Source organism: Chiloscyllium plagiosum, unplaced genomic scaffold (assembly GCF_037043375.1).
Source record: "Chiloscyllium plagiosum isolate Xiang-an unplaced genomic scaffold, Cpla_swu_hap1 HiC_scaffold_36, whole genome shotgun sequence".
Taxonomy (NCBI): Eukaryota; Metazoa; Chordata; class Chondrichthyes; order Orectolobiformes; family Hemiscylliidae; genus Chiloscyllium; species Chiloscyllium plagiosum.
The window spans coordinates 10399398-10424057 of NW_028270174.1; the positions used below are offsets into that span (position 1 = coordinate 10399398).

At 40.0% G+C, this 24660-nt stretch overlaps 1 protein-coding gene across 10 annotated transcripts in view; it reads right to left on the reverse strand.

Annotated features, from left to right (window-relative positions):
* ccser1 (coiled-coil serine-rich protein 1) overlaps positions 1-24660 on the reverse strand; it is a 1301473-nt gene that overhangs the window by 446116 nt on the left and 830697 nt on the right. For all 10 annotated transcript variants that reach the window (XM_087979948.1, XM_087979953.1, XM_087979945.1 and 7 more), the window contains one exon: positions 2354-2422. In XM_087979948.1, coding sequence (XP_087836074.1) covers positions 2354-2422 — 69 coding nt within the window. The remainder of the gene's footprint in view (positions 1-2353; positions 2423-24660) is intronic.

A 24660-nucleotide genomic window follows, 5' to 3' on the forward strand; every position in this document is an offset into this window, starting at 1 on the left:
TCACCTTGGTTTTATTCTGTATCTTAGTTGAATGCTGACAAATTATCTCCTTACCATCTTTCCCCTCCAAGAATGCATTTTTCAGATTCTGTATCTATTCAGGAAAACCAAGGTCTAAATCAACTTAACAGGTAGTTACAAAAATGAACGTCTGGCAGGAAGGCTCCAATTTTGTCACTGCTTAATGTGCAATGTTAATAATTAAAGCTTACTCGAAATGATAATTATAAAACTATTTTTAAATGAACTACTCCTGCTCAGCTATAATCATTGTATTGGCAATGTAGTCAACCATGATCGTACTGAATGATGGAGTAGGCTCAAATGGGCCGTCTGGCCTACTTCTGTTCTTATTTTCTATGCTTCAATTTCAAAACAGCAACTAAATTAAAAGAAATTGGAGAAAAACATAATTGGAGAAATTATCTCTGTCAAACACTCGATAAATTTTAGACATGAATTTCATGCCAACAACTTTTCCCCATTTTGTAGTATATTGTTCCTTCAAACTTACAGAATTGGTTAAATTTCTATCTCCAATTGTAATTAACTGTATGGCAATCTCAGATTGCAATCCCTACATTGCCAGCATGGCAATCATTTTTGGGTTGCTGTGACTTATTAGGGCCTTCCACATAATGATTTGGGAAGATGAGTTGTTTCTGTTGTAGCTGCAGTTCCAAAACAGAATCCAAAACAGAGTGCAGCTGGTGAGGTTTACAACAATATCTTTTTTGGCAAAGTAATGATAGCTATTTCTGCCACATCAATATCACTTCCCATGGAGTCCATCAGCACAAGTTGCCAATGTTTCAGATACTATTCTAAGCAGCTGTGAGTTGAAGGCACTTCTTTTTGCGTCTGAGCTACTATATTAGTATTTCCAAAATAGAAAGTTAGAGACTTGCCATTGTCTGGCACACAGTGGGGTGAGGAGGGTGTTCTTGGAAGGTTCTCCCACTTCCTCAGGTGGTGATCTCCTATGGAGATCTTGTAGGAAAAGCTTCATTTTGTTCTTTCTCTCTATTTCTATAGGAATTTCAGAAATGAGACCATTCTCCTCTTTCACATCCTCTGCAGCTCTCTCTACCATTCTAGCACTTACCCTGGGTTTTCAAACCCCTTACCCAATATCATGACTAAGACTTAATTTGAGTGAGAAATCACTTCTCCCACAATCAACATGTGAACATATAAATAAAGAACAACAGAAGGCGCCTGGTTCCTTCAAGTCTGTCTACCATTCAATAAGATCATGGCTGATCTGATCTGGACCTCAACTCTACATTCTTGCATATTTGCAATAATCTTTCATCCACATAGTAACCAAGAATTTATCGAGTATGGCCTTAAAAATGTTTAAAGATTCTGCATTCCCTGTGTTTTGAGGAAGGGAATTCCAAACACTCTCAACCCTCTGGGAGAAAATAAATTGCTTCCTTAACTCAGTTTTAAAATATGGGAATGCCCATTTTAAACAATGGCTCTAGATCATGATTCGTCCACAAGAGGAAACATCCTTTCCACATCCACCCAGTCAAAGCCCCTCAGGATCTTATGTTTCAATTAAGCTGACTCGTCAAAACACGAGAGGATACAGACTTAGCCTGTCTAGCCCTTCCTCATAAGGCAATCTGCTTATTCCAGGTATGTCTCCTAAACCCAATCTGAACTGCTTCCAATGCAGCAAAGGTTGGCATATGAGAAGGGTCAAAGAGAAGCACTTCTTTCAAAGCTCCCATTCTCAATTCCCATTTGCACAGCTGTGGAATGAACTTCTAAACAGGTAATTAGCCATAATCCTTGAGAGACCATCGTTTCACCTTCTTTTAGAGAAAGAGAAAAATCTTGAGAGGCACTCTCCATCAATCATGGGTATTATGTGAGATCAAAAGCCTCCAGAAACATCCACAGTCAGTGTACCGATTGAACCCATACTATTATCATAATTGTACACCACACTCTACTCAACTAGGCTAAACAATCCAAGGCTACCTTTTATAGTTTTGTGATGATACTTAGAACATCTTCATTTCATTCTTCTCTTCCACGTTTTGACATTTGATACTTTGTAGCTTTCATGTGTCAATTTGTTAAATTTCAATTCCCTTTAACTCACTGCTGAGAATTTATGAGGGCTGCTGTTCAGAACAAGAAACGATCTGTAATTATCTAGTTCTGTAACAAGAGACTGGAACCACAGAAGAACAAAGAGAGACTAATGTTATTGCTGAACACCCCATTAAACAAAAGCATGGAAGCAACAAGCAGCACATGTAGCAAGGGCAGGCATGAAGTAAGCAACAATGAATGGAAAAAAAACTAGAGCAAAAACAAACAAACAATTACTCACATCATGACTGAGAACCTCTGTCTGTGTGGACTTGTCCGCTCGTGAGGAATGTGCCCTTCGATTGCGATCCTGTGACAGAAATTGGACATTGTTTGTGACTGGCAACCATAAGACATTGCCATGCATTGAAATAACACCATTAATACCTCAAACCCTTCACAGCTTGCAATATCCAACAAAAGTTGGACATGGAGCCATGAAAGGAGCTGAATAAAGGATCAAAGAGATCATTTTGAAGGAGCACCTGAAAGGTGGAACGGTTTAAGAAGGCAATTCCAGGATTTAGAATCTCAACAACCAGACCTCAATGATAGAGAAATGAATATTCAGTAAAACACAAACAAATCTTACAGACATTTTAATTTCAAAGTCTCAAAAGTACATTGAATGAACAAGTAAGTGAGCCATTTTTTGTGATGATGTTCATTTTGCTACTTGTCCACCAACAGCATGGGAGAGAAATTTATAGTTTAAATTGTGTAAAGAAAGGAAAACAAATTGCAGTAAAATGGCTCCTGTCATGATCTCATGATGCTTTCCGCATCTAATGAAATAGTCTGATATTTAATGGGTGTGACTGAGGGCCCATTCAATAGGTGGAGGTGGAAACCCCTCAGCAACCAGGATAAGTTTTGCAATTAAATCCCCATCAGGCAATCAGCTAGCTGTCATCAGGGTTCTGGGGCCCTGTAGAGTGAATTCCCTCCTCCAACCAGAAGCCAGCAGCGCCACTAAGAAAGTTGGTCACTGCTGGTACTGAAGGAGAAGGATTATGTGCAGAGCCTTGGAATGCAGGGGTGAGCTTACCTAGGCCCATCAGGCAGTCTCAGCCCGGATCGGACTGGAAAAGGGCAGCTGGTTAAAGGAGATGACTTTGCTCTTTCCTGAACTGTGCCTTTGGATCTATTACCCCACTTGAGGGTGCAAACGGTGAAAATTCAGTTTAATTTAGCAAGTCCAACACAGCAGCACTGGAGCATCACCTGAGATTGCATTCTGAAGGACCTGAAGTAGGATCGGAACTCACAACCTTCTGATTCCTGAAAATGCTGCCACTGTGCCAAGACTGACACTAAGTTCCCTGCAACAGTTAGTTTCTATTTGGTTTCGTGAAGGCCTGGTCAACTTCAATACAGCACCAAATTAGTGTCAAAACATTTAAAACATGCTACAGACTCCAGAAACCCTATCAGCAGAACAAGGACTTATCTGCTGATAGATGTAGCAATTGCTACGAACTATAAAAGGTCATTAAATTGAATCAACACACCCGCGATGTTTTAATTGTCTCAACTCCACCTCGCTGACTTCCCATCAGATCTCTCAGTCATTTTGTTATGTACCCTTTACCAAGATATATTCTACATGCATTGTGATTTCAACTGTTCCTTACATGACCAGGTGTCAGCCTTTTGCACAATCTAATGCCAGAAGGGGATTGTATGTTTGAAAAAGAAAGACATTCATGAATATTACAATAGTCTTTATTTTAAAACAAAAATATAGCCACAGTGAATGAGCACAGATCTGTTTCATTTCCAGTTCAGAATTACTGGCAGTTATCAAAAGACTCAAGTTGCTTGACTTGAAGGTGGAGGTGTTGCAACATTACCTGCAAAATAAAAGGTAAAGTCACCATAGTTCTACTCTTCAATTCAAGAGAGAGTGATGACTGGTGATGAATTTAACCTAATGGTCACTTTGCCTCAGGTGAGGAGCAAGGTTGAAGGCAAATAATTCATGGCGGCCTTAGTCAGTGCACGAATTGAACACACCCAGTTACCATTATCAGCCATCCATGCTTACCAAGCTAAACTGACCCCTACAAGATTTCAGTCAAAAGACAGACAGAGGTCATGCCTCTCCTTGGACAGTTTTATCCCAAGGTTCCTTGCAGGAGAATGAAAATGTTCACAACAAAATGGTGGACAATACATCCAATGGGCTCTGCCTGTGCTGTGCCTGAAAAAACCACACCTCCTGAAGCTACGATTCAAGATAAAGAAGTAGTTTGATGAGCTTGTGACAGTATCTAGAACTTCCCACACCATGAATTCAATTCAGCACAAGCTAGTGGATGGATGGTGGGGTGAGGTCCTCATTGGATATGGGCATCACTAGCCACGCCAGCATTTATTGCCTATTCCTAATTGTTAATAATTAACCACATAGGGCTTCACCTATCGCTCACTTCTTTAACCCTTCTTACCCTTTTTCTTCAGTATATATACCTTTTCCGAGCTACTATCAGTTCTGAAGAAGGGTCACTGGATCCAAAACATTAACTCTGCTTTCTCTCCACAGATGCTGCCAGACCTGCTGAGTTTCTTCATCATTTTCTATACATGTTTCAGATTTCCAACATTCACAGTTCTTTGTTTCATATTATTACACTGAGAAATAACTTGGCACAGGTTCGCAGGAAAACAATGGGAAGTCCTTCCAGGATGACTGCTAGATGTCATCCTAGCCCTTGATGAATTTGCAAGGAGTGGTCTGCCCTTAGGAATCAACAGCTGGTCCCATAGCAAAGAGCAAGCACTGAAGCCAGTCAGACCCCAGTCAAAGGTACCTTTCCCCAGCACCGAGATTTTCTGCAATGTTGCAGAAGCAGGCTTCCATCAGGAGGTAGGAGAAAATTAGTAGCCAGCATTGGACGTGGGGCTTGGGGGTGCACAACTCACAATGGTAGATGAGCTGCCACAGATACTCTTCTGAGAAGGGTTAACAGTCTAGTCTGAGCTCCCATGAAACACCCATTCATCAGTCTCATGCCTGAAATAATGTTGAGTGAATACCACCATTTTGAGAACCCTTCCCTTCTCCATAAGTACTCAGTTCTCCCAGAGAGATTAGCAAACAGGCACTACTACTGCCTTCCTGTTGGGTTTCCTGCTTCTTAGGTCAGCCCGCGATAAATGTGTAGGTGGTTGAGAATGAAATCATCTCATGTAGAGCTACTTCAGTGGTTGAGCTTGAACTAATTATAGTACATGGTCCTGGCTCATATTGCAAAGGTCCCAATCCATAGAAAAATCTAGAAAACATTTTTATCAATTGCTGATTAAAATTGGGGTCTCTGAAACTACAAGAAATAATACAGAAGGAGCAGCACAGAAAAAGGCCATTTTAGCCCATGCTGTTTGAACATCATAGCCAAAACAAAGCGAGATGGTTGTGGTTGGTGAGGTCAGTTATTTCAGTTTCAGGACATCTCTGCAGGTGTTCCTCAGGGTAGTGTTCAGGGCCTAACTGCAGCTTCTTCATCAAGAACCTCCGTTCATGATAAGGTCAGAAGTGGGATGTTTGCTGATGATTGCATAATGTTCAGCACCATTTGCAACTCCTCAGATATTGAAGCAGCCCATGTTCGAATGCACCAAAATCTGGAAAATATTTAGGTTTGGGCAAGTGACATTTACACCATAGAAGTGCCAGACAGTGATCACCTTCATCAAGAGAGAATTTAACCGCCTTGCCCCTTGATATTCAGTGACATTACTTTCACTGAATTCTAAACTATCAACATCCTCGGATTACCATTGATCAAAAACTGAAATGGACAAGCTGTATAAAGATAGTGGCTGCAACATCAGGTCAAAGATGAGGAATTCTGCAGTGAGTAACTCACCTCCGACTTCCCGTAGCCTGTCCACCATCTGCAACATACAATCAGGAGTGTAATGGAATACTCCCCACTTGCCTGGATGAGTGCAGCTCCAACTACACTCAAGAAGGTTTGACACTAGGCAAGACAATGCATACTGTTTGACTGGCACCACATCTACAAACACCCACTACCCTCCACCACCAATGCTCAGTAGCAGCAGTACCTTCCACAATATGAACTCCAGAAATTTAACAAAGCACTTAGATAGTATCTTCTAAACCAACGACTGTAATCATACCGAAGGACAAGGGCAGCAGATATAAAAGAACACCACCACCTGCAAGTTCCCCTCTGAGTCTTTCATCATCTTGACTTGGAAATATATCACCATTTCTTCAGTGTCAATGGGTCAAAATCCTGGAATTTCCTCCATAACAGCATTGTGAGTGCTGCAGTGGTTCCAGATGGCAGCTCCCCATCACCTTATCAAGGGCAACTCAGGAGAGGCAATAAATGCTGGCTCAGACAGAAATGTCGAACATCCTATAAATGACTGAAGAAAATGCTGACATTTATGTTGCACGAGCCTTTACTCCTCCCACTTCATCCAACTCTGTCAGTGAGATTAGTTTCATTCTTTTCCCATCATGTATCTATCAAGCTTTCTCTCAAAGGCTTAAAGTTACTCAATGCAACCACTCCACGTGAAGTTTCAGAAGCTTCGTACATTCCAGTAATGACACGATATTTATTGTCATCCACATTGGTTTTCCACATGCATAAAACACATCCACAATTTTGAAAACCCTTCCACCAGCTCACACCTCTGACTTCCAGCCCATTTCTAAACCTTTCCAACCCATTTCCAACCTTTCTAAATAGAAATACTTTCTCAGTCCTGGTATTAAACTTGTATTTGTCATTAACAATTTTTAAAAAATTGAATATTCTGATATGTAGTTATATTTTTGAAACTTCATCACATAACAAATAATATTTAAAACAAAACAAAATTACAGGACTTATGATAATGAAATGCATAATTTCAAGGATACAAATTTCAAGGATACAAATTACGATTCAATTACTAAATGCACTAAGGTGAATCCTGAAAACCATTTACTTATAAAATTAGTTGTTTTGTCACAGTTGGACTTTGTACACCTACATTGTCTAGCCTACACTGTGGCAGCATGGTGGCTCAGTGGTTAGCACTGCTGTCTCATAGCAGCAGGGACCCAGGTTTGATTCCAAACTCATATGACTAACTGGAGTTTGCACATTCTCCCTACGTCTGTGTGAGTTTCCTCCCTCAGTCCAAAGATGTGCAAATTAGGTTGATTGATCATGCTAAATTGCTCATAGCATCCATGGATGTACAGGCTAAGAAGATTAGTCATGGGAAATGCAGCGATAGGGTGGGTCTGGGTGGGATGCTCTTCGGAGGGTCAATGTGGATTCAATGGGCTGAACATCCTGCTTTCACACTATTCTATGATTCTAAGCTTGCTACAATATTATAGTGGCATTCTGTTTCCATTATGCTAGTGATGTACAAACAACCAGGAAAAATAACGTCCATTTTGAAAAAAAAGCAGGAACAACTCATTATTTTTGTCAGCACATTTTAGAAATGTCAAATACTAGGAGACATCGGTTCACGGTAAAAGGGTTTAAGTGTAAAGGAGATGGAAGAAACATGTTTTTTTTACACAGAGAGTGATAAGCGTCTGAAATGAGCTACCAGAGATGAAGGTGGTGGAAACAATAGTGATGTTTAAGAAGCATTTTGACAAATAAAGAAATAGGAAGGGAATATAGGGATACGAAACATAAAGGCAAAAGGTTTTTAGTTTAGAAAAGAATCATGTGTCAGTGCAGTGTTGGTTGGGCGAAGGGCCTGTCTCTGAGCTGTGCTGTTCTTTGTTCTTTCTTGCTGCATCTCTGGCTCCAAAGTGGTATTAATTGTCAAAAGGACGGTTATTCATGAATGGAATAAACTTGCTGTGCATGCTGATAAGACCCTGTACCCACTAAGGTAAATGTCCAGCTGTCTTGCAGAGAAACAAGAATCACAATCATTTCTGTTGACAGTTTTAATATATAACATTCAGAACTATTAAAGTTTTAGAGGTCTTTTTTGCAGGGATCTCTTTCAAATCTATAATAAAACCCATAAAAGTGACTTAGAATATTGCTCTATCACTGGATATATTATTGAAGCTCTTTTCCTGAGCATAAATAATTCATAATTCAGGAGCGCTTCAAGCAAGTGTGAACTGCAAGGGTCTTTTGCACAATTGAATAAATACTTGGAATGCATAATCAAGAATGGGATAATCCATTTATTCTGTATTATTATTCTGATTCAACCCTGGTTTCATTTTGTAATGGTGAAAGATAAGAGATGAAAATTAGCAACCAATACTTTTCAATGGAATATGAAAATGCAAATAAAAAGATTGATTTTAATTGCATTATTATTGATTCTTCATTCTGAAATGGTTCTTGTTCATCTCTAGTTTCACAGTAAAATTAATAATTGTTGGTGTGCAATTATTCCAGGTGTAATGTTTGCAAATTAGAGGGGCACTGAAGCTGAATATAATAAAACTATTATTTTAGTTCCCCTTGTTTTTGCAGCCTGTCCTTCACACGGAGGGTTATATGAATCTGCAACCAACTCAGTTGCCTTGGAATCAAGGACAGCACTAACAACAGTGTACAGTTGGGAATTGCACAAGCAGTCATGTGAAGTAAGAAGTGGTGTATTTGGAGACGAACAGCATGACGGCCGCAGTGGTGATAGACAGCCCCCGAGAATGTTTGTGGCAGAATATGACAAACCACTAATTGCAACCACAACCCCTCCCCACTACCCCACACCATCCCAACCACATCGCCACCTCTACTGAGGCAGCATGTAACAATGTAAGAACTGCGGCAACATTTAATACAGTCATGGTTGATCTCATCTCGACTTTCCTGCCCACTCCTCATGATCCTCTAACCCATTGCTACTTAAAAATCTGTCTATCTCCTCTTCAAACTTAAACAGAAATTGCCAAGGAAACTCAGCAGGTCTGTGGAGAGAAAGCAGAGTCAACATTCTGAAGAAGCGTCACAGGACCCAAACTTTTGGCTCTGCCTTCTTTCCACAGACTTTCCAGACCTGTTGAGTTTTTCCAGTAATTTCTGTTTGTTGTTTCAGATTTCTTGGTTTTATTCTCTTTACATTTATTCAGTGTTCCAACATTCACTGCACTTTGGGGTGATGAATTCAGAAGTTGAATGATCTTTGAAAGGAGTAATTCTCTTGAGCTCTGATTTAAGTCTGCCACCACTTTGCCTGAAACCAAGACCTCTCCTTCTAGATAAGTCTACAAGGGGAAGCATTCCATTCTGCCTCTACCTTGTTAATCTCCTTTAACATGCTGCATACCTCAATTCAATCTACTCTCATTCTTCTAAACTATTGTGAGCATTGACCTAAATTGCTCAATACCTCCTCACAAGACAAGCTGCAATAATATGGCAAGTATGCAGAGGTCAGATGGAACAGGACATATCCTTTCTTTGTTAAGTCCCCAAAGAGATCATATGATCATCTAACTAATGGTTAATTAATACTAGAGAGAAAGAGGAAAAGAGACGGTGGGGGAGGTCACCCTGGAATATTATTGTACAGAAAAAGCTCTTTGGTCAAGTATGTGTTGTGACTTCACCCCACAATGATCCAAAGTCTAACTCCACTCTCACACTCGTTCTTCACCTTATTGTATGTTGCAAGATGGCGGCAAAGTAGGACACTCCAGCTGGAGCTCGTTCTCGTCTGCCCGCTCTTCCTCTTCTTACTCTTCTCTCTCATCTCTTTTTCTTTCCCCTGGTTTTCCTCCTTCTTCTTCTTTTCTCCTCTTTGACTCCTGGACGTCAGTAACGATTCCTGGGCTTTGGCGAGTAACAATTCCCAGGCTCTGGAGACAGACTCCTGGTCTGGTGCAGTGGCCTGCCAGCGTTGGCTTGGCAACCTCTCAACCTGTTGCAGTGGCCTCCTTCTGTAGGGGCTTTCCAGCGTGATGTGACGAATTCCTGGCCTCCTGCAACAGCCTCCCAGTGAGACGGTGGCTGACATGAACCAGGGCCCAGTGTGAACTGGAAACTAAGTGTCAGCGTAGTCTGCTGCATTAAACCCTTTTCTGTAATGCTGGACATCTTACTTATGTAACAAATCTTTTCACAAAAGAAGCTGTGCTTAAACACTTCTGTATGTAAGTCGGTGGTGTAACTGGGCGACACAAACTTTTCACTATACTTAGAGTGTACGTGAGAATAGAGGCTATTCTATTGAAGAAGATACTCACTTCAACAGATACTGATTCAGAAACGCATTTGTGCAATTTCCTGTCACATTCAGAGAATTCCATGATATAACCTTCCACTGTCACTTTTGACGCAATTTTTCTGTGACCATTCTGTTAATAATCCTAAATGCATTTCGTCACCCATTATCTTTCCCAGCTCGACTGAAGGTAGTTCTAAGTAAACAACATACAATGAATACAAGACACAAATAAGAACATTAATACCTGCTCACATTATTTTTCTGTTTAGTTTTTGCACATTACCTTTAATTAAACTTTAGCTTGACCCCGTATTGATTTCAGTTTTATATGTTGTGGTTCTGTTCGCCGAGCTGGAAGTTTTTGTTGCAAACGTTTCGGCCCCTGGCTAGGCGACATCATCAGCGCTTGGGAGCCTCCTGCGAAGCGCTTCTTTGATGTTTCCTCCAGTGTTTATAGTGGTCTGTCCCTGCCGCTTCCGGTTGTCAGTTTCAGCTGTCCGCTGTAGTGGTTGGTATATTGGGTCCAGGTCGATGTGTTTGTTGATGGAGTTTGTGGATGAATGCCATGCCTCTAGGAATTCCCTGGCTGTTCTCTGTCTGGCTTGCCCTATGATAGTAGTGTTGTCCCAGTCGAATTCATGTTGCTTGTTGTCTGCGTGTGTGGCTACTAAGGATAGCTGGTCGTGTTCAGTTTTATATATCAAACAAGTCCGTCATTCCTTGAAACTGAACTGCACATCCATCTGTCCATTTCACATATATACCAAGGTGCAACAAGCTTTTAAATAATTATTGATCAATAACTTAACTTTTCTTCTACAGTATTGCAAATGATATATAGGGTTTCAATAGGAAAGGGCAAAAAACGGTTATGGTGAAAAGACAGCAAACTGGAGTTGAGGATTATTGGATCAGCCAAAATCTCATCGAATGGCTGAGGAAACTAGATGAGCTGAATGGCCTACTTCCACATCCTATATTCCAACCTGTCCAAGCAGTATAGGAATAGCAGCAAGTCAATGACAATGGAGTCACCCTGTCACTCAATTGCACATTGTAGCCACCAGACCATTTACTGAGACCTATGGAGAAATCTTACAGTTTCCCTACCAGTGGGTTTGGAACTCAGAAAATCTAATAAGTGGCCTGCCTGCCACTTGTATGACAAGTCCAGTTAAAGGAGAGAGGGAGAAAGGTAGGAGAGTGCAGGCAGATAGGTAAAAACAATGACTGAAGATGCTGGAAACCAGATTCTGGATTAGAGTGGTGCTGGAAAAGCACAGCAGTCAGGCAGCATCCGAGGAACAGGAAAATCGATGTTTCGGGCAAAAGTCCTTCACCAGGAATACAGCTTTATTAAATTCATTGATGCGTGGTTGGAGGGGGATGAAAGTGAGTCCTTTGCTGAGGTCTGATCGTTTGTCCTCAGCGAGGGGGAGGTCTGGAGGGATGGTGAAAACTCGGCAGGGCTGGGAGCTGGGATCTGGTGTCGATTTTCCTGCTCCTCGGATGCTGCCTGAACTGCTGTGCTTTTCCAGTACCACTCTAATCCAGAGTGCAGGACAGATTAACAGACTTGCATTTACATATTAGCTCTATGATTGCAGTTATGCTGCTGCAATTGCAATCTTGAGGACTGGACTAATGATCACCATGGCAGTTGTGAGTGTAACCTCATTTTATTTAATAAATCTGGAGTAAGCAGTTAGTATCAGTCATGGTGGCCATATTAACACTGGATTGTTGGATAATAAACATGCATTTCACCAACAAACATCTGAGAAGAAAATTTGCCATCTGCACCAAATTGACTAAATATGTGACTTTAGACACTTAATTGTGATTGACTCTTAACACCCCACCTGAAATGGCCAAGCAATTATTTCATTATGAAGAAGGCTTCCCACCGCTATGTTTTAAGGGAAATCAGGAATTGGGCAAGGAATGTTGGCTCACAGTGATGAGAAAATCATGATGTCAGAACAAACTAGAGCCAAAGCAGTGCATAGCATAAACTAAATTAGACATAGCAAGAGATAGATAATGACCAAATCATTGGGGTATGACTTGAGAGACAGAAATTGACTAGGACACCAAGGAGAATTCTATAGCTCTTCAAAACAATACATCTGAGAGAAGTTGACAGGTTATCTCATCTGAATGAAGGAGAACAGATGAGAAAATACTGAATTCTCATAGTCATGGAGTCATACAGCATGGAAACAGACCCTTCGGTCCAACCAGTCCATGCCGAACATAAACCTAAACTAAACCAGTCCCACCTGCTTATTTCTGGCTTATATCCCTCCAAACCTATCCTTTTCATACTTATCCAGATGTATTTTAAATATTGTCATTGTAATCACATCTACCACTTGCTCAGGAAGTTCATTGCACATGTAGATGATGAGGAGTCCCACAATGAGATGAGGTGACTGGGTTGAAAACTGCTATGAAGTGAGAAAAAATTGAGAGGAGAATGTCATCTTTAAACAAAAAGTGATGGGAGAGAAGGAACAAGCCTTTATAATGTGAGCAGGTTTCTGGTCATTCTGATTATTATGTGGGAGAAAACAACTTATCAAGTCAGTTTGAGCAAAGATGGAAATTCAATAATCTACATTAATCCACAGTTTTCATGCAATATCCTCGGGTGGGTTCACATTATTTCTTCCTGAAATTCCCAGTTGTTTAAGTGATGAAATTCTATACCTGTAAGAGCCTATCTATCCAGCTGACCCATCAGTGGCTTTTGGGAAACTGATATACTGCAGGTCCACAGGCAAGGACCTTTCTCCATATCAGTAACACCCTACAATGTTATAAGTTGTCACATTTTTCTGGCAATCCACTTTTCAGATCTAAGTGTCATGATGCAAAGACTCTAAAACTGAAAACTGATTAGGAGCAAGACAGAGTTGAACCATTATTCCAGTCCATTGTGAACTAATTGGTTCATAACAAGCAACTGGTTCTTTGAAATATATCTGCAATGCCAGTGGAATTTCAGAGAACTAGATTAATAAACACCCACAGAATCTGGTGTATCAAAATACATAGAAGCAAGTGTTGAAATTTGGTGACCTTCATGTTAACTGTCACTGGAGCACATAAATACAAAGATATTTAATCTAAACATATGTATATGTTAGGGCAAGGTGGAGCAGAAGTCATGCATTTCATAATGTAATGGTTTTCAAAATTCAGTCCTACTTCAGCTTGCCTTGAGTTAAAGCAGGTAGCTTGCTGAATGTTATCGTCCATTCAGGATAAATCTGAGAGCTGGGGACTACACAGAATTCCTTCACGGTTTGAATACATTGCCTCTCTGTTCTGGTCAACATTTATCTGTCAATCTACATCAATCAAACCCAGACTGTCCAGTCATGATCATATTGCTGTTGATGTTGCTGTGCATTAATTCAGTGACACCTTTTCTGCATGGTAACAATGACCTCACCTCAAAGATATTCACTAGTTCCGAACCCTTTATGCACCTGTGAACAGAAATAAACAATGCTGCACATTACCAACAACTGTACCCTCTATAGACTAAATGGCAGACTAATTAAATGAAATGCAGCAAATGCATAGCTCTTCACTTGGCTCTGGATTTTGCAATTGTTAAATAAATAACACTAAATGCAGGAATCAGTTCAGACACTGAAACATAGACTTAGGCAGTGGAAGACATATTACTGATAAAGCTTTCTGTTTCTTAGGTTGAAGGATTCTAAGGATGATGCTTGCTCGCTCGCATTACACTCAGGTGTGTTGTATCAATATCTAAAACTTCCTGTGTAAGTACTCAGTGTATTTCATATGGTATGTACCCAGATGAGTGATCAGTGATTTTTGAATCAATATAACCTACATTATGGTTGAGGCTCCCAAGATGAACAGTAAAAGATTCCCTAGTCATATTCTATGATCAATAACCTAAATTGACACTCACAGCTTCCTTCACCTATAATACAAACTGCTATATTGCTGTTCAATGCTTTTCCCAGTTTGATGGCAATGAATCCTCCACAGTTCCTCAGAACAATGTGCAAGGCTTCCAAGGTCAATACAAGATTTCCTTTCCAAATATTGAAAACTCTCACTTTTCCCTCCTCCTCAGCTGTAATCAGAATCAGGCAATTAAACCATCACTCGGGTGATGCCATCAATTGTCAGTAAGCCTCCCAAATTGAAGCTGATAAGAAGCTTCACAGCCCCAGTAGCTGAATCAGGGAATATAATTGTTTTCATTTTCACACAAAACCCATAAAGAAAAAAAAAGATCTTTTTTCCTCTGGACAAAAGAGGTTCATTTTTAATTCACGAAAGTCACAAAGATTCTTTTCTCCTGAACTCATCTTATACTGGTAAATGGGGGCAGAAAATGCATTAGCTGCTAGAAGGTGTCCAAACATTGTTCCATCAATACAGTTCACACAAAGCATGTTGAATATAACTCTGACAAGGCATGTGCCACATCTGTGTCAACACAGGCCAACTCAGGAGCTGTTCTTCACTCGAGAGGAGACTCCAGACTGAGGTGGAGCAGCGTCTGACTTGTCTTGGCATATTTTATTAGTTTTTATTACATACGAATGACAACCAAACTTTTACGCTTTGATATTTAAATCAGTATATCTAAAAAAGAACTCAGAAGTCAATTTGTCCTATGTAATATTTGACAAATGTCTTCTTTAGTTCAGCATAAAAGGCTGATACAAAATCAGACATTCAGGAAAGTCAATGTTTCAAGGAGGGAGCTGTTGAACAAACCTCTCCTTTATCAACTCCTTCATTCAAGTAAAGCATTTCAAGAAAACTTTTACAGGCATGTTTGGAGGAAGCTCTCAACTGATCTGATCTTCTTTCTTGTTTTACATTTTCTTTCGTGGTTCTAACTATAACAATTCAAACCCAACTCAATTGTCAAGGTGATGGTGAGATAATGGGGATGAAATTGATCATCATGGGTAAAAATAATCAATTTCACAGGGCTCTGTCCAGTTGTCAAAGGATGTCAAATTAGCAGGGAACAATGGTTATGCTTCCAACGCAGCCAACTCCTGCCTTATTGGAAACTCACGAAAACACCCTGATGGTATCAATAAAGGAAGGCTCGAAGACGTTCACTGTAGGCAGAATAGAATACAATAGAATAGAATTAATATATTGCCACATGTACTTTTACATGAAAGATATAGTGAAAAGCTTTCTAAGTTGCCCCACCATAATGCCTATATCAATGACAGAAGTCATACGTAATAATAAAAAAAAAGTAAAATTAAGACAAAGTTCATCACATTTAAGTTAATGGCTCCCCTGCTCGGGGAAAGCTGGTAAATGATTAATGGAGAGGCAGCCAGGGATGAGAATGCTATGCCAGGACACGCTTGAATAAGACACCAAACTGGGCCATTGGAATATTGGGCCAGAAACCTCTGGCAAAGAAGACCGCCATGCTGGGGTCAGGATAGCCACACCAGGTTGCTGGAAGCCACCTCATTGGTGGATCAGGAGAAGCCTCCCATTTCACATCCAACACAGCAGACATTGCCACCAAACCACCATCTGTCCTCTTCGCCAATGCTTCCGCTCCTTCAGCTGCGTGGGCCTAGCTGTGACCTGGAGCCTCGGCCCACCTGCAGGCCTAGACTGGGAAGCCAACTCAGGAGTTGTTCTTCACTCGAGAGGAGACTCCAGACTGAGGTGGAGCAGCGTCTGACTTGTCTTGGCATTGCTGCCACTGCCACCGGAAGTTAAGGAAGATATAATAAATAGCAGCTGTATTCAACATGCAATGTTTGGCTAAATGTTACAAAGCTAACTCTGATGCAAAGATTATAATGTGTTCTTACGTTTGTAACTGTATAATTCTCTAAAACGTTCACAGACAAGAAAAAGTAGTGACTGAATGTGTGGGAATATCTCACTACCTTAGCTGTTACATACTGTTTATTAAGCATTTATACTTTATACAGACTCTGTATAACATTAGTATTATCTTCTTGCATAATTTGTTTGAATTTGCAACTTCTTTGGTGTCATTTATGCTTAAGTTTACAAACAACTTTTCTATTGTATCCTGTTTTAAAAGTGAAGAAATGTATTCTAAGTACCCACAACCACATAGGGAAATAATCACTTAGTGGATGATTTATACACAAAGAAAAGTCACTGATAATAGGCTTGATTTAAAATAGGTCTCATAACAGTAAAGAAAAAATGGAGACAATGAAGTCAGTGTTTCAATCATGAAGACATAGCAGCAGACAACTGTTATCCTAACCAAACAGGCAATTGGGATCAAATAACATGCTTTGTTATCATAGTGGTAAGCTACACAATTTGATGAAATGACAGGTAAAGCTATGATGAGTTGGGATATCACTAATAGTGAATGGCATCTTAAAAAGTCAATCTGTAGAATGACAGAAAATGACCGTTACTTTTTATCAGAAACTGGGCATATATTATCTAATAATCTAAGATTGACCATCAACTGCTGATACACTGGGCAAGTATCACCAAGCCAATTCAGAACGCCTGGACCAATTATTGTCCAGAGGTATCTGGTTGTAGCTTGCAAAGGATAAAATGAGGCCTCTCCTTCCATAGTCATCCATCCAAGAAAAAAGAAGAGACTGCACCCAACTAACCAGGAATTAGCAGCATGTTGTGGTTTTGGCAGTATCTATGAAGGGAAAAACAGAGTTAGTCTTTCAAGTCTAGTATGAATCTTCTTCGGAATTAAGGTTCTGAAGAAGTCATATCAGACTCAAAGCATTAACTGTTTCTCTCTCCACAGATATTGCTAGGTTTCTCTAGCATTTTCTATGTTTGTTTTAGATTTCCAGTATTTGCAATATGTGGCTTTTATTCAATTGTGGAGGTATTCAGTCTAATACCTGGCCAAGTGTTATTTGTGCTGTATTTATTCTGATAACTTAATAAGTTGGTAAGCTTTGTCTAAACTTGTACCTAGAAAGATCCCATACTTATTCAGTCCCTGAGTCTTATGACTAAACTTAAAATTGGACTTTGGAATCCAACAAGGTCTCAATTGCACAGAGATCTTGCAGAAAGATGAAAAAATGCTTATTTTAACAGTGTTGGGACTGTGCTACAACCACACTTGTCTTCAAATTCCACATTTGATCATTTGAATCTTTTAGTAAATATTGTAGTGTAAACAGAAGTCATGATAAATCTCCATCATGACACTTGCCATCAGAACATCGCCTTGCATGATATATAGATCATACCGGTTGGCTCCTCATGATGAAAAAAATATTTATTACTACCATAAGACCCCAGATGTGAGATCTAATTTAAACACTTCCATTGATTTCAGTGATATAGGTCTAGATGCAATAGAAATAAAAGTGCAGAGAGTAATAAAGCAAATAGTTGACTCACTATAACCCAATTTACACCATCACGAAGAGTCAACGTCTACCCAGTTGTATCATCAAAACAAAGCCAACATCACAAATTAAATTACTACCTTCTAACTAACTTACTATTATTTAATCACCTTAACATTCCCTGCAGCTTATTCGCAGCCAAGAAACTTTTCTCCAAAGATAACTATAAAATGACATTTTTAAAATGACCAGATTTCTGCTGTTTCTCTGAATGATTTAAAAAATTAATTCTCCACTGCTCCTGGCTTGCCTCTCTTCCCTTCCGCCAGAATAGGCATGGGTCTTCAAAGTATCTTGAATTTCATACTTGGTCTTGTAACATTTGAGTTTTTAGAAATAATCATAAAGTTTCCCTAAAACTAATAGTAAATAGCAACAAAAGTTCCTCTTTATAATGGCTACTTCATGGAAGATATAAGCTGCCTGCTGTGCTTCACAGTATCAGGCTGAGGGAAAGTAGACAAAATGCCTTGAAAGGAATGATTAACAGAGATGACCAATGTTCAGTTGAAGTCATGAGCTTATGGAAATTTTCAACCAATGGAGACAAAGGTTGATGACCTTAGGGCAGGAAATTTCAAGGGTTAGATCTAGAAGTCTTGCTACCTGTAACGAACACAAGGAAAGACTACATTTAAAGATTATTTAATGTTCTTCCATGTTCTTCAGCTCAGAGAATTCTGCTTTCTGTACCAAGTGCCGTCCACTCCATGTTTAAGTTGCTTCTAGTCCCCAGTCATCTCCATTTTAAAATATTCATGCTCATGTGTTAATATGCCTCCATGTTTTTACCCCTTCCTCTATCTCCTCACAATTGTTTCTAATATCTTTGCCCTTTTACATTCTGGCCTCTTTATCACTCCCATTTTCCTTCAGCCAACTATTTTATCAGATCATGAATCTTATGATTAAAGTTAAATTGAATTTCAGAACCAAACCAGATCACACTTGCACATATGGATCATTGGAGAAGGATAATTTATTTTTAATCTTGACAGTATTGGAACTATGCTATAACCATGCTTGACTTTAAATTCTATCTTGTATCATTTTAATATTTTAACTAATAATTACACTGTAAAGAAACAGGATACACGATAAATTTCAGCTGTGACACTTAATAGCCATGTCTTCAGCCTTATGTATCGACCTTGAGCACTGAGAAATCCTTCCTAAAGAAGGAACACCTCTCCCTACTCTTTTAAGACATTCCCTTATTCCTTTGAAGCTGCTCATTCTTTGAGAAAGCTCTTAGTCACCCATTCTAGAGTTTTTTTTTCAGCTTGTTATCAACATGGTTTTCTGATCTATGCCTCTGAAAGGTCTGAGGACATTGTGAATGTATGTTTTTGTTGTTTAGATGGTTTGAAATACCCAAATGTAATACTTTAATCACTTGACTGGTTGGAGGCAGACAATTTAGATAAAGCACTGACTGTCCTTGCTATGGTAATTACATTTAACAGCCATTATCCAAAGAGCAAATGCCAGCTAATGGTAAACAAGCTGCAGTTTAAAATATGAAGTGCTTTGAAAAGTGTGATTTTTAAACATGGGGTTCAATGCTGATAATTCCAGTTTGGTTGATTAAATGTCATAATTGTTACATTCTTGGGACCATTCTATACCAAAGCATACATATTCAGAGTGAATAATATGGTGATCATTTAATTAACATATTGAGATGATATCACAAGCAATGACAGCAAAACTTGAATGTTTTATGGATACCAGAGAATAAATTGCTGCCTTTGCTCCCAACTCTACCATCAGGTAGTGTGATAGGTGGATGGAGGTGGGGGTAATGGTGATAGGTCAGAGGGGAGGGTGGAGTGGATGCAACCTGTCCAGCTTCCTTCCCACCAATATGCTCCACCCTCCCCCTAGCCTATCATCATTACCCCCACCTTCATCCACTATCGCACTCTCAGTTACCTACCCCCAGCCCCACCCCCCCTCCCATTTGTCTCTCCATCTCCCAGCCTCATTCCTGGCGAAGGGCTTATGCCTGAAATGTCGATTTTCCTGCTCCTCGGACGCTGCCTGGCCTGCTGTGCTTTTCCAATACCACATTCCCGACTCAAATCTCCAACATCTGCAGTCCTCACTTTTGCCTATGGAATTCCTTGCCCAAAGAAGTAGTTGACGCTACTATCACTTTTAAAGGGAAGGTAGATACTTTTTTGAAAATAAAGGAATTAAGGGATATAGTGAAAACACGGGTAAGTGGAGCTGAGTCCATTAAAAGATTAGCCATGATCTTACTGAGTGGCAGAGCAGGCTCGAAGGGTCGGACAGCCTACTCCTGTTTCTAGCTGGAAATGTGTTGCTGGAAAAGCGCAGCAGGTCAGGCAGCATCCAGGGAACAGGAGAATCGACGTTTCGGTCATAAGCCCTTCTTCAGGAAGCATTCTCGATTCTCCTGTTCCCTGGATGCTGCCTGACCTGCTGCGCTTTTCCAGCAACACATTTCCAGCTAGAAACAGGAGTAGGCTGGAAAAGCGCAGCAGGTCAGGCAGCATCCAGGGAACAGGAGAATCGACGTTTCGGTCATAAGCCCTTCTTCAGGAAGCATTCCTGAAGAAGGGCTTATGCCCGAAACGTCGATTCTCCTGTTCCCTGGATGCTGCCTGACCTGCTGCGCTTTTCCAGCAACACATTTCCAGCTCTGATCTCCAGCATCTGCAGACCTCACTTTCTACTCCTGTTTCTAGTTCTTATGAATGCTTCTGAGTGATTTGATAACCTCATACTATTTTAGGAGTTATCAAAAGCAATCATGATCATGATAAAAGATGGCAAGTGTGCAAATGGTAACTGTTCCTGCCGAAAGAAATTCCAAAAAACATTTTTTGATATCAAATGATGTTACTGAATGCTTCATTGCATTTGAACACTAAGACATTAGCACCTATTTTTTCTCATGGGCCAGAAGATTATTATGTTCCATTTGATCCTATATCCACAGGTATACACATTCCTTCAGGATTACTCGATGTCATTACTTTCATTGCCTGTTCCTAATTGTATTGAGGACAAAAGACATCACCTACATTCTTGTGGGTGTGGAGTCACACGTAGGTCAGGTAAGAACAGCAGGTTTCTTTCCCTAAAGGACAATGAACTTGATGTATTTTTTATGACAACGGTCATCATTGGGTTTGCTTTTTATTCCAGATTATTTATTGAATTCATCATTCAGTGGGAATTGAACCCATGTCCCGGATCATTAAACTGGAGATTCGGGATTACTATTGTAGTGATATAACCACGATGCCAACAACACCCCCTGATAGAATCAAAATTAACAAGAGTAAGGTAGCTTGCTGATTTCTGTTTCTCCACCCATGGCTGCATTGCCCTCTTTTTTTTATACCCTAGATGGGAGGCAGGAAAGCTGTCTCCTATTTGAGATCAGAAAATTGAGCACAAATAATACAGGCAATCCAGATAGCGCAATCCATTTTTCAGCACATGCAGAGGCACCATTCACAACAGTCAAGGCAGAACACATTAGCAACATTAATATTGCTGCTTTATGAAGCATCTCTCCCTTGAAAAGCAGTGACTCAGAGGAATTTATAGATTGGACAGCTGCAGCAAGTATACTTGAAATGGTCCTGTTTCACCACTCCTTCATCGGTTGAGTCACTGCACAGGGAACCTGCAGAAATGTACCAGTATTGCACAATCACTTGTGTCCGGGGGGTGTGATCCACCCTGTTCCTGTCACTGCACAAACTTGATCAAAATTGAACTGCAAGTCAAATCTATTTTGCTCGTGGGCTCAACACGAGAAGAATTTAGACTAAAACAGTATTTAAAAGAACACTGAAAACTGACTTTTTTGGATTTGAGGAGAGAGATTCAGAAGTAGGAAAGACAGAGGGCTATCAACTCATTTAGCCTGTGACAAACCTTTGCTGCACTGATTCTAAATTAATCCCATGGATCAACTATCAGCTGTTCTTCAACCCCACCATAGCCCTCTATCTTGTGTACATTTAAAACATTTCTTATTTCTAAAGAAAGCACTAGCTGCTGACCAAACAAGGTTGCAGTACTGGTTTTGGTTTGTAGAACTGGTTAGTTCTAGAAGTAGATTTAATCTTTCCTCCAGATCATTTCAAACACTAATTGATGAAAGCTTGATAATTGAACATTTTTAAAAATTTAAAATCTATGAAATGGTTCGTGACCCATTGCCAGATATAACAGTTTCCTGACTCCTGACAATTGACTACTTTGACTAAAAATGTGATAGAGACAAGCATATGCACTCAAAAAGTGAGGGTACAATTCCTCTAGAACTTCAAATGAAAATATCCAAGTACACATTCAATTTGAGTGCCAGGGTTACATTCAGGGAAATGAACTTGATTTTTTTTTGCCTGGCACACATTGGGTGTTAATGGAATTAGCAGACAAAATAATCAAAGTAGCATATCGTGTGCTTGTTGGTGACAAAGTCATAAAACAGGTTTGTCAGTAAATTCTCTCATTTATTTAGGAAGCATCTGTATTTTGCCTGTATTCATGAAACATAGGTTGAGTTTTACTTTAATGTAGCTTGATTCTAAATAATGTGGTTATGAAGTTCTTGTGGTAGTGTCCCCATCTCTGATCCAGGTAGACCTAGGTTCAAGACTCAGCTCCTGCAGAGGTATGCTATAATATCTCTAAAAAAGGTTGATTTGAAAATATCAACAACTTGGTATTGCATGGAACTCCAGAGGCCAATGGCATTTCAAATTACAGCAATTTTGACAAATTTTGAGTCTAATAGTGAAAAGACATAACATTGGTATTACACCTTTTCACTATTAAACTCAAACTTTGTCAAAATTAATATAATTTGAAATGCCATAAGCTTCTGGCTTCCACTGTATACAGAAATAATCAGAGTGCTTCTCACCATATTGTTTTACGTCATCAAAGCACATCCTTTGTCCCTTTTTAACAGTGTGTTATTGGCTAGCTCTCTGGGTAGTGCCAGGCATGCATGGTGTTTGGATCATCCTCAAAACCAATAGTTAGCATATTATTGTCACTGACTGGGTCGTGTGCTTGGAAGCATTGCTCATGAAGGATTTCATGTGCTTATGGCCTTAGAGGAGATGTTTGTTATGAACCAGTTTACTGCTTTATAGGAAAAAGTGAGGACTGCAGATGCTGGAGATCAGAGTCGAGAACGTGGTGCTGGAAAAGCACAGCAGGTCAGGCAGCATCCGCGGAGCAGGAAAACTGACGTTTCGGACTTATGCCCTCCATCAGGAATCATCACTGCTTTATAGATGCAAATCTTTCCATAACCTTCACCGTTCTCAGCCGGCTTTTGCTGCAAATTTAACTCTCTTTAGTCCCTAAAATTCCTCATTACTACCACATTCTCTTCAGGCAAAGAACTCTATTCACTCAACAGAATGAAGCCAAATATTGAAGAATTGATTTCTTGGCACCATTGTGGTCTCTTAGTGATAAATTAAACCAAGTTGGTTTGAACCAATTGATGAAGTGAACCCTTCTTGGATTGTGCCTAAGTACCAGCACTGAGGTTGCGAGTGGTTTATAGATTGGTCTTTCTTACAGTTGCTAATGCAGTCAAATAGCAGCTGGGAACATAACACCACTGTATAGAAATTATTTGAGGTTTCACAGTTTTGTTTTTGTCAGTAATGATTAGCTAAAAAAGAGACAGCCCTGTCAGTGGTAATCCTTTATTTATCAACCTTCTTCAGATCAAACACTCACTGGATCACAGCCTTCTAATCATAAGGACAAAGAGAAAAATTGTTTCTTTACAATTCACACTGCTTCGCTTGGTCTCTTGCCTAGCCTGAATCACAGCAGTGACCTTACTCTCAATCAGCAGCAGATGCAGAAATTTTCTAACCTAAATTTTAATTTGCACAACTCTGGACAGACTGATCTCCTACTTGTCTTGGGCCTTTATACGTTGGTACCATTAGAAGATTGGGGAAATAGCCAAGTTCTTAAAAACTAAATCAAAACACATGTCATATTAATTACATCAGTGAGTTAATGTTCAGTTTACTGATTAAGGATGATCAGCCATGATCATATTGAATGGTGGTGCAGGCTCGAAGGGCAGAATAGCCTACTCCTGGGCCTACTGTCTATTGTAAAGAGTGATTGCTCCCAAATGATGGAACACATTCATAATTACTAGCTTTTCGAAATGGATGTCATGCCCATCAACTTCCTTAATAAGCCTGCATCACAAGGGAAAAGAGAATATTTGCTTAGAGTGTAATGTGCCCAGTACAAAAGTGGCCACCTTGAATCATCTGCAATTGAGCTATTGAACCTTTGATAACAGCCCAGCGTATAACAACCAATTGACTTTTTCATGGTCTGAGTCCAACTTTGTCAAAGTAGGTTTAACAGGACTGAGATTTTAAGTGGAGAGGATCTCCAAGAAGATTGCACATATCGACACAGACATAAAGTTTCTACAGGAATGCAAGCAAGCTGGAAAGATACTGAAAGGATTACGGATCACGAACCCACTTAGGTCGACCTACAACACAGACTTTGCCACCGCACCTCTCATAAACTTCTCAATCATCTCGTGCACCAACTCTACAGCAAGCGCCACAACCTTGAAATTCAGATGGAGTCCACACTCACAGCCTGCGCACAGGATACATCAGTACAATTACGTGACATTGCCAAACAGACAAGGCGACAAAACTACACCACGTACATGCATGCCAAGAACAAAAAACTGGAGAAGCTTGGCATTCTTACCAGTAATAGGAAAGCCCTCTCTGGAACCACGGTAGACAACATTATCACTGCGGGGAAGTCTATTGTCAACTTATCGGACCACACCCTTCGACCGGAAGAGATTGAAGTCCTGAGTAGGGGTCTCAACTTCTGCCCCACCACCAAAATGGACCCGTTG